Consider the following 11,496-nt stretch of genomic DNA (forward strand, 5'->3'; position numbering starts at 1 on the left):
GTGCCGAGGTAGCAGGGGTTCTGCAGGGCATCCGGGGAGCCGTCTGCGAGGACAGAGACACTGAGAGTGAGTCCTCGGAATGCTCCCCCCACAGAGGAAGGCGGGTGGAGGCCGTGGTCCGGGGACAGGGGAGCAGCTGGCGGATGCTCCAGTGAAGCATCTTCCCCATCAGATCCCAAGCAGAACAGGCCATAAGGCAATTTTGCCGGAAATTGACAAAAATCACGCCCGGCCGGCGTGCCTCGGTGGTTGAGCATCACCCTATGAGCCAGGAGGTCATGGTTCAATTCAATTAATAAGTTGAAAAATTACAGGCTAGTGGATGCCTGGCTAGGGTGGCTCAGTGGTTGAGCGTCAACCTATGAAACAGAAGGTCATGGTTTGATTCCTGGTCAGAGCACATGCCCAGGTTGCAGGCTTGATCCCCAGTAGGGGGCGTGCAGGAGGCAGCCGATCCATGATTCTCTCTCATCACTGATGTTTCTCTCTCTCTCCCTCTCCCTTCCTCTCTGAAATCAATACATATATATATATATAATTTTTTTAAAAAAGAATACGCCCAGAGCACAGAGATGCAGGCGCACGAGGGCCGGTGGGAGCTGTGTCTCACCCCGCACAGGCCCGATGGAGTTGCTGAGAGCGAAGCGCAGGATCCGCTCCTCCTGGTTGTACAGGACGAACACGCTGTCCACCGAGAGCTGCTGGGTGCTGGGCGGGGCCGGCCGGGCCCCGTCGTGGACGCACTCCTGGAAGGTGATGGTCTGGCGCCACTGGTACGTGTGGATGCTCGCAGGGGCCGCGGGCCCCGTCACCGTGTACTCCCGCGTGGAGGAGGATGTGATCACTGGATGCAGGAGGGACACGGGTGGGGAGAGAAAGGAGAGGGTATGAGGATGCGGTGGCTTCCTCCAGGGTCAGATCTATCCCATTGGTGGTCCCCCAGACACCAGGCTTCCAGGGGAGACTGCAATGGAGCCGGTCAATGAGATCATTCATTTATTTCTTGTTGTTGTTGTTAATCCCCACCCAAGAATACTTTCCCACTGGTTTTTCGAGAGAGTGCGAGAGAGAGGGAAAGACAGAGAGAAACATCGATGGGAGAGAAATCCATTGAATGGTTGCCTCCTGCACGTGCCTCCAACAGGGCCAAGGCTGGGGAGGAGCCTGCAACCAAGGTACGTGCCCTTGACCAGAATCGAACCCGGGTCCCTATGGTCCACAGGCAGACACTATCCACTGAGCCACACCGGCCAGGGCAAGACCGTTTATTTCCAATGGGGACTCCTTCTGCTACCTGGATTTCCCCTACCGTTATGGGTATTATTTGCATCAGTAATATTTGTTGCTTTTTTCCCCCATCAAGTGCCTCTCTTTAAGTTCCTAAGCTGCCCAGAGCCAAACTAAAGATTACAGGCTAGTGGACGTCTGGCTGGCGTGGCTCAGTGGTTGAGCGTCAACCTATGAACCAGAAGGTCACGGTTTGATTCCTGGTCAGGGCACATGCCCGGGTTGTGGGCTCGATCCCCAGTGTGGGGCGTGCAGGACGCAGCCGATCAATGATTCCCTCTCATCATTGATGTTTCTCTCCCTCTCTCCCTCTCCCCTCCTCTCTGAAATGAATAAAAATTAAAGTAAATAAATAACAAATAATAAATTCTCTGGAGGGAGTGATATGATGTCTGGTAGTGGGGAAAGGCGATGTTACTAAGGTGTCGCCCGAGTTTCGCTCTCTGCGGCCCAGGAGACGGGCTGTCCCGGTGGCACTGGGAGCCTCGGGCCCCGGGGTGCCCTCACCGCCGCGGGAGTAGTGGTAGAGCTCCGTGTAGGGCTCGATGTGCACGGAGGCGCCGACAGGGATCTGCGGCACGCGGCCCTCCAGCTCCGTGTCGATGGTCAGGTGCCCGTGCTCGTCGATGCCGCTGAAGCGCTGCTTGATGACCAGCTTGCCCGGGTGCCCCACGAAGGTCACCTCGGCCTGGCGGGTGAACTCGCCCCCTGGAAAGCAAGGTCATTCGGTCACTCTGCCGTCAGAAGGGACAGCCACCCCGGCGCCCGCCCTGGGCTCACAGGGCTGGTCAGGGGCCGTGGAGTCGCACCTCCTCTGCGGGTGCTTCAGGGGGTGCTGGTAGGAACGGGGCTGGGGACCCCCGAGGACAGAGCTGGGGCACCCAGGGGGCCCCACGGGAGTCACCCGCAGAGAGAGGCCGCCTCCCAGCCACAGACCGGCCTCCGAGATGGGTTGGCTGAGGGCTTGTGCTGAAAACGGGCATTTCAACTCATGATGAAAAGGGACAATGAGAAATTCCCAAGCTTTAGGATGGGTGAGCCGGGCCAGCAGGATTTTAAATATTATTTAGAATATTCGTAAATATTATTCACGAAAGAATACGGGTCCTCTTACCGCCAGGTCTTTCTCCCAGAACAAAAAGCTTGTCAGTGAGTTGTCCTTAGACCTGGAGTTCCCTTTCCACTCATCCCCAGGCCCTATCTCCCTTGCCCCCCACCCCCACCCCCGGGCCATGGGCTTTAACGGGTGATGTCAATACCTGTGATGCTGAACCCGTGCCTGAATCCGTCTTGCTCCACCGCAAACATCCACCCGATGATGCCTCCGACAGGGGCCAGGGGGAGCAGGGAGTACCCCACGGTCTCGGGGATGGTGCTGATGGCCGTGTAGGAGCGCCCCTGGTTCATCACCACGTAGGAGTGCAGGTCCGTGTTCTCAAACACCACGGGGACCGGGCTGCTCCCCACGAAGATCCTCCCTTTCACCTTGCCGTTCACTCGCTGGGGGGACCCTGCGAGGGAAACAAAGGGAGACGCCAGTCCTTCGTAAGAGAAGAACAGGAGAGGCCCTGGGCCTGTAGCGCAAGAGGCAAGCCCGGCCCGTGTGGCTCAGTGGCTGAGCGTCGATCTAGGAACCAGGAGGTCACGGTTCGATTCCCCGTCAGGGCACATGCCTGGGTTGTGGGCTCCATCCCCAGTGTGGGGCGTGCAGGAGGCAGCCGATCCGTGATTCTCTCTCATCATGGATGTTTCTCTCTCTCCCTCCCTCTCCCTTCCTCTCTGGAATCAATAAAATTTTTAGAAAAGTAGCAAGAATCCCACAATAATTAAACCATGAGATTCCTCCAGGGCATGTAGATGATGTTAAAACGTGGGGCTGGACGGTTCGTCCGATCTGAGTTTCTGCCCAGCACACTCAGCATTCCCGGCTCGGACGCTTGGCACCGGAAAGGCCGCTGGGGCCGCGCCTGGGGAAGGAGGTTTTGCTGCTGATTCTGGAAGCTTCTCCCAGGGTATCCAAGCCAAGCCCCACGCAACGCTCAGGCACACCACCCCTGGGCGGTGCAATTTGGAAGGAAATACGTTTACAGATGCTGAAAACATCCCCCCTAATGAACACACGGACACAAAAATTCTCTCTCGTTGCCAAAGTCAGTACAACAACCCTCACTTGATTGAATTAGGACCCAGAAGGGAACACGGTTCCTGTTCGTTGCTGTTTGTTTGTTTTTTTAGCAAATTAAAACAGCGATGGCAGGGGATCTGAAAAACAGGAAAGTGCTTCCAAGCTTTACTGAGTCAAACCTGGGGAAGCAACTGCCTTTCCTCACGAAACACAAAGAAAACGGCCAGTGACACGTGAGGTCATCTGGCATCCGAAGGGACAAATGTTCCGTACGGCGGGGTTTCTGTCGCTTTTGTTTTCATTGGCGTTTATGGCCCCGGGCTCCCCGGGGACCCACGCTGAGTAAACTGTGTCTGGGCTCTCACGACCCGTAGAGACTGCCTGGTCCGCAAGTGACAGCTGGATCCAATCTGGAGTTTGGGGCTCAGGGGTTGAGCGTCGACCTCTGAACCGGGAGGTCACGGTTCCATTCCCGGTTGGGGCACAGGCCGGGGTTGCAGCTCGATCCCCAGTGTGGTGTGTGCAGGAGGCAGCCGATCCATGATTCTCTCTGATCATTAATGTTTCTCTCTCTCTCTCTCTCCCTCTCCCTTCCTCCCTGAAACCAATAAAAATATTTAGGCCGCCCTCCCTCCTCCCGGCCCACGAATGAGCACAGAAAACAGACCTTCGGCCACGCACTGCCGGCCGTTCCCGGTGTAGCCGGCGACGCAGCTGCAGCAGAAGCCGGTGGCGTAGTCCCGGCACTCGGCGTGCACGGAGCACTGGTGTCGGCTGTTGGCGCACGTGGGCCGGGAATCCGTGTTGTAGCTGAAGACTGCGGAGGAAGCACAGGGCGCCTGTGAGCAGGTCTCGGGGCTCAGCGGCAGGAGCGGGGTCACACGGGGCCCCCCAGCCCTGCAGGGATAATGACACTCGGCCAGGCGGCTCAGGGTCCGGACTCACCGCCTGGAGCCACGTAAATGGTGTGGTGGCTCCATCTGCCACACCCCACGCACATGGGGCTGCAACAGCGGTTCTCAACCTGTGGGTCTCGACCCCTTTGGGGGTCGAACGACCCTTTCACAGGGGTTGCCTAAGACCATCGGAAAACACATATATAATTACATATTGTTTTTGGGATTCATCACTATGCTTTAATGATGTTCAATTTGTAACCATGAAATTGGGGGTCACCACAACATGAGGAACTGTATTAAAGGGTATCGGCATGAGGAAGGTTGAGAACCACTGGGCTACAAGGAGTGTAGAAATCACAGGTGAATGATCAAAAAGTGTTCTAATATGCCCGGCCGGCGTGGCTCTGTGGTTGGGTGTCGACCTATGAATCAGGAGGTCAGGGTGCGATTCCCGGGTTGCGGGCTCGATCCTCAGTGGGGGTGTGTGCAGGAGGCAGCCGATCAGTGATTCTCTCTCATCATTGATGCTTCTCTCTCTCCCCCCACCTTCCTCTCTGAAATCAATAAAAATATATATTTTAAAAAGGGCTCTAATTTGCATCAGTCTCAGGTCACCCCATCAGACAGCTGTCTCAATCTGGTGTCCCTCTAACGAGTCAAAAAGATCAGCTTCACATTTTAAAGGGGTCTTAAGGTATTTTTTTTTTTACTGTTTTTTAATTTTCCCATTTTAATGACTTCAGAGTATTTTGAAATTATTTTGCCTCTTCTCTCCAGGCAATAACTAAGAAGCTCTTATACTCAAAAGCTGATTAAGCCCTAGCTGGTTTGTCTCAGTGGACAGACAGCGTGTTGGCCTGTAGACTGAAGGGTCCTGGGTTCGATTCCAGTCAAGGGCACGTACCTCGGTTGCAGGCTCCTCCCTGGCCTGGGCCCTGGTCAGGGTGCATGCAGGAGGCAACCAATTGATGTGTTTCTCTCATATTTATGTTTCTCTCTGTCTTTCCCTCTCTCTTCCACTTCCTCTAAAAATCAATGGAAAAATATCCTTGGATGAGGATTAAAAAAAAAAAAGCTGATTAAAAAGACGTCTTCAATTCCTTTCACTCAAGAAACAAAAAGAATTCTTCCTACTTTTAAAATTCTACCTCCTTGGTTCAATTTGTTAGAATTAGGAACGGACTCATTATACTCCACAATCCAGAGGAAACTGATTTGGAAAGAAAGCTCAAAAGCACAGGTAGGGGGTGGATTTTTAAAGTGGGGAGCCATCCGGTTTATAACCGACTGTTCGGAGTGAAGATACAAGTGAAGTTTAAACCAGGAAGGTTCTATGCGTCCCAGACGCTCGGAGGAAATTTCCAGTGTGGAGAGGCGGCGTTTGGCGTCGGGAACCCTTGGCCCCCACGCTGAACACACGTGACTGCAGCCTGCTTCACTCCAGCTGAGGGCCCGGCGCCCAGTGGGTCCCCATGGCCTGCGTATCTGTGGGTGACTATTCAGATAACGCCAGGAATGCACGGCGGGCCGCGGAAGGCTGACCTCCCCGCCAGAAACAGCGAAATAACCGAGATAGAGGGACAGAGAAACATCTGTTTCAGGCACATGTCGGGTTCAAATCTAGGCGTGGACTGATACCGAGCAATGCACCGCCATATGTTGCTGTTGGCGTCAGATAGGATAGCATTTCAACAGGACGGCTCCGCGAGGGAGAATGTCAGAGACACCTCGATCGGGTGACAGCTCAGATCGCCACAGCTGCGAGTAAACAACCCGACACATCTGGGGAGCTGTCCCCCCGAAGCCAGCTGCAAAAGCGGAGCGCCACGCAGGCAGGGATGTCCGCATCACCCCAGGAGAGCCAGGGTGCGGGGTGGGGAGCCCCGAGACACGGACCCGCCTCCTGGTCAGGACACGCCAGGCCAACGTCTCCACTTCCAAGCCTTGGAAGATAGTAACAAGCTCCCTGGCAGGGCACATGCCCAGGTTGAAGGCTCAATGCCCAGTAGGGAGCGTGCAGGAGGCAGCCGATCAATGATTCTCTCTCTCTCTCTCTCTTTTTTCCCCCCAATGATTCTCTCTTATCATTGAGGTTTCTATCTCTCTTTCCCTCTCCCATCCTCTCTGAAATCAATAAAAAAATCTATATATTTTTTAAAGTGAGTGACTATGTGGAATGGATAACTTTGTAACAGAAACAGTAGAGCAGGGGTCCTCAAACTTTTTATTTTTTTATTTTATTTTATTTTTTTAATATATTTTATTGATTTTTTTACAGAGAAGAAGGGAGAGGGATAGAGAGCTAGAAACATCGATGAGAGAGAAACACCGATCAGCTGCCTCCTGCACACCTCCTACTGGGGATGTGCCCGCAACCCAGGTACATGCCCTTGACTGGAACTGAACCTGGGACCTTTCAGTCCACAGGCCAACGCTCTATCCACTGAGCCAAACCGGTTTCGGCCTCAAACTTTTTAAAAGGGGGCCAGTTCACTGTCCCTCAGACCGTTGGAGGGCCGGACTATAGTTTAAAAAAAAAACTATGAACAAATTCCTATGCACACTGCACATATCTTATTTTGAAGTAAAAAACCAAAATGGGAACAAATACAATATTTGTATTTGCATGTGGCCCGCGGGCCGTAGTTTGAGGACCCCTGCAGTAGAGTCTTACTAAACATTATTTAAAGGCCTGGCCCATCCCATCTACAGGAATCTCAATGGATTATAAGTCACCCTGAAGAGCAAAAATGAGTGAACACAGTTGAGCTTGGACTTCTTTTACAAGACAAATCAAAGCGTGCTGGTTTTCCCTCAAAATGTAGCAAAAACCTCATAGAATACAGTTGACTAGAAGATAGTGCACTTTAAAAGGGAGATCTCAGGGGGGAAAAAAGGGAGGGAATCTACTTCTTCTGTATTTTAAAATCTTCTCAAACCGACTCTGAAACAAACCGGAGCTGGGAATAATGAACTCTTCTCCTGCCAAAGCCGAGAGGAAATAAATGTCAAAGATAACTACGTCCGCGGCCAAAGGAACGTCGACAATGTTTTTTCAGGTGGCCGAGTGTACTTCTGATCTCAGAAATCACAAATAAGAAAAATCTGACTTTCAAAAATACTTCTAAAGCCCTTTCTCCCTACAACAGACCAGAGGGCCCTGGCCGGTGTTGCTCAGTGGATAGAGCGTCGGCCTGCGAACCAAAGGGTCCCGGGTTCGATTCCGGTCAAGGGCACATGCCCAGGTTGCAGGCTCCTCCCGGGGCCCGGGGCCCTGGTCGGGGCATGTGCAGGAGGCCACCCATCGATGTGTTTCTCTCGCATCGATGTCTCTCTCTGTCTTTCCCTCTCTCTTCCTCCACTCTCTCTAAAAAAAAATCAATGGAAAAATATCCTCGGGCCAGGAACCTGTGAGCTCCCACCCCTACTTCCCAGCTCTCGCCCTCACAACCCACCCCAGAACGCACACCTCGGACCCGCTCCAGCACCTGTCCTGTGTCCTAGAGTATTCTCACGGCAACAGCGGCAGCCTTACCGACTTCCGACTCCTCCACCTCATCCACATCGATGACCTGCGGGTGCTGCTGGGGGAACCTGGCCCCGGGCAGCTGGAAGGACCGGGTCCTCTCGGTGGGAGGCCTGGCGGGCCTGGCGGTGGCCGGGCGGCTGGGGGACAAGACCCGGTGCCTGGTGGTGCCGGTGTCTCCCCTCCTCGGGGTCTCATGGGGGAAGGGGGTGGTGCCCAGGTCCTCCGGGCCCAGACTGGTCACCGAGTCGTAATCTTCGTCATCGTCGTAGTCTTCTCCGTCGTCCGCTCTGAGGATCACGTCCGAGGACACCACGCCGCTGGCTGTGTCGGGGCCCCCGATCTCAAACACCCAGACGCCCTGCTGCCCGGAGTTGCTGCTCCTACGAGAAAGGACAGACTTCTGGGGAACAGGCCCTGCTCCCCGGACAGAAGGAGCCCTGGGATCCGTGTCCATCTGAAACCCAGGGGCCTGGAGGGCGGGAGAGCCGACCGGGTCATGTGTGGTCATCATGCCAGGGGCACCGACAGACTCTTGGGGACCAGCTAGAATGCTAAGAAATATTCATCACGCTCTGTTAGCCGTGATGGTGTTACTCTGATTAAAGACCCGTTCTGCCCTAACCGATCTGGCTCAGTGGATAGAGCATAGGCCTGCAGGGCTGAAGGGTCGTGGGTTCGATTTGGGTCAAGGGCACATGCCTGGGTTGCGGGCTCTATCCCCAGTAGGGGGCGTGCAGGAGGCAGCCAATCCATGATTCTCTCTCATCATTGATGTTTCTATCTCTCTCTCCCTCTCTAAAATCAATTAAAAAACAAACAAACATTTTGACCCAGTGATCCCACTTCTAGGAATATATCCCAAGAAACCAGAAACACCAATCAGAAAGGATATATGCATCCCTATGTTCATAGGAGCACAATTTACCACAGTTAAGATTTGGAAACAGCCTAGGTCAGTGATGGCGAACCTTTTGAGCTCGGCGTGTCAGCATTTTGAAAAACCCTAACTTAACTCTGGTGCCATGTCACATATAGAAATTTTTTGATATTTGCAACCATAGTAAAACAAAGATTTATATTTTTGATATTTATTTTATATATTTAAATGCCATTTAACAAAGAAAAATCAACCAAAAAAATGAGTTCGCGTGTCACCTCTGACACGCATGTCATAGGTTCGCCATCATTGGCCTAAGTGCCCATCAGCAGATGAATGGATTAGAAAACGGTGGTACATCTACACGATGGAATACTACGCTGCTGTAAAAAAGAAGGAACTCCTACCATTTGCAATGGCATGGATGGAACTGGAGAGCATTATGCTAAGTGAAATAAGCCAGTCAATGAAGGAAAAACACCACATGATCTCATTAATTTATGGATAATAAAGACCATTATAAACTGATGAACAAAAATAGATACAGAGGCAGAGCAGCATCGAACAGACTGTCCAACTATAGCGGGAAGGCCAGGGAGGGTGGGAGGCGGGAGGGGGCGGGTAAGAGATCAACCGAAGGACTTGTGTGCATGCATATAAGCATAACCAATGGACACAAGACACTGGGGGGTAGGGGAGGCCAGGGGATTGTCAAGGGGGGGAAAAAAAGGAGACGTATGTAATACTCTTTGTAATACTTTAAGCAATAAAACAAAAATTAAAAAAATTAAATTTAATTTAAAAAAAAACAAAAATAAACAAAAATAAAAAGTACCACATAATAGAAAAACTATATCCAACACTACAACCCAAGGGAATTTTTTAGGGAATGTTCTGTGATGCCCATTACATCATCCTTAATAAGATAATCACAGGCCCTAGCCGGTTTGGCTCAGTGGATAGAGCGTCATCCTGGGGACTGAAAGGTCCCAGGTTCGATTCCGGTCAAGGGCATGTACCTTGGTTGCGGGCACATCCCCAGTAGGGGGTGTGCAGGAGGCAGCTGATCGATGCTTCTCTCTAATTGATGTTCCTAACTCTCTATCCCTCTCCCTTCCTCTCTGTAAAAAATCAATAAAATATATTAATTTTAAAAAAAAGGTAATCACGGGCTATGCTTATTCTCAGGGGGTGTCTACGGAAGAACGAAGGCAGACGCTTACTTGGCCAAATTGCCGATCGAGTCTCTGTCGTTAGCAAATATGTTATACGCCCCGTCGCTGCTCAACACGCGTCCCACCAGCCCTTGGCTGAAGGCGACCATGGCGGGGACCTGGCTCTGGTCGCGCTTGGAGAAGGTCGAGGTGAACTGCAGGCCGTCTTCGGGGTACAGGAAGATGGCATAGGAGCTGGAACCGGAGGAGGCCAGGACCGCCTGGAACGTGTTTCTCTGCGAAGACGAGTCAAGAGGCAGTCAGTCACCCAGACAAGTGGCCACATCTTCCCAGGGGCCCTGCAGCAGATCGGACGCCCCACGTGGGAGGATGGCGGTGTCCCCCCACCTCTTATTCTAGAAGCAGCGCTTTTAGGTATTTCCGGGAAAGCGCCACTTCCACGCCTCTGAGGCTGGCCCGTCGGAAAGGGCCTTCGTGTAAGGACTGCATTCCCGATGCCGGGCCCTTCGCATGTTACCTCACCATGTGGCCCTCCCACCGTTCCTAGGAAGGAGGTGGCTGTATCTCCATCCACATGGGAATGGATGCTTAGGGCCTTTCAGGTTTCTCCCCACTGTGTGATCCTATGAAAATTAAACGATGGTGGGGCTGAGAGACCGAGGCAGGTCTCCAAAGGGTAACTCAGACCTGGAGGCGGCTTCTCCACCTACTTCTTCACCAGAGACGCCCACTGGACATGGCGGGACTCCTGTCTGAAACATTCCCATGGTGCCCGTGGTTTCTGTCTCCCCAGCTAGACTGTGGGCTTTATCTTTACTTCTTTTTTAAAAAAATATATATTTTATTGATTTTTTTACAGAGAGGAAGGGAGAGGGATAGAGAGTTAGAAACATCCATGAGAGAGAAACATCGATCAGCTGCCTCCTGCACACCTCCTACTGGGGATGTGCCCGCAACCAAGGTACATGCCCTTGACCGGAACCGAACCTGGGACCCTTCAGTCCACAGGCCGACGCTCTAGCCCAGGGGTCCTCAAACTTTTTAAACAGGGGGCCAGTTCACTGCCCCTCAGACCGTTGGAGGGCCGGACTATAGTTTAAAAAAAAAAACTATGAACAAATTCTTATGCACACTGCACATATCTTATTTTGAAGTAAAAAAAAAAAAAAAACGGGAACAAATATAATATTTGTATTTGCATGTGGCCCGTGGGCCGTAGTTTGAGGACCCCTGCTCTAGCCACTGAGCAAAACTGGTCCGCGGTATCTTTACTTCTTCACACCCTTGAGGACTACCTGGTGATTGTAACCTTCACTTCGCATTAATAATGTCTCGCCCGGCCGACACGGCTCAGTGGTTGAGCATCGACCTCTGAACCAGGAGGTCACGGTTTGATTCCTGGTCGGGGCGTATCGATCCCCTACAGGGGGGCATGCCGGAGGGGCCCGATCCATGAGTCTCTCTCATCACCGAGGTTTCTAACTCTTTCTCTCCCTCTCCCTTCCTTTTTGAAAAAAATTTAAAAAAAAAAAAAAAGGCCCCCCCCTAAACGGTTTGGTTCAGGGGAAAAAGCATCGGCCTGGGAAATGAAAGGCCCCAGGTTC

The 11,496-nt window shown here is 52.3% G+C and overlaps 1 protein-coding gene across 1 annotated transcript; it reads right to left on the reverse strand.

The window, feature by feature from the left end:
- Positions 1-5: 5 nt before the first annotated feature.
- Positions 6-10,659, reverse strand: LOC102424080 (nidogen-1-like; the record flags this gene model as incomplete). The annotated part of the gene is made up of 8 exons (XM_006108261.1): positions 10,603-10,659; positions 9,941-10,167; positions 7,847-8,220; positions 4,080-4,229; positions 2,547-2,798; positions 1,795-1,995; positions 611-844; positions 6-43 (listed from the first exon to the last, which is right to left on the reverse strand). Coding segments are annotated over exons 1-8 (1,533 nt in total), but the record flags the coding sequence as incomplete, so codon positions are not given.
- Positions 10,660-11,496: the final 837 nt, after the last annotated feature.

Source organism: Myotis lucifugus, unplaced genomic scaffold (genome assembly GCF_000147115.1).
Source record: "Myotis lucifugus unplaced genomic scaffold, Myoluc2.0 scaffold_1984, whole genome shotgun sequence".
NCBI lineage: Eukaryota > Metazoa > Chordata > Mammalia > Chiroptera > Vespertilionidae > Myotis > Myotis lucifugus.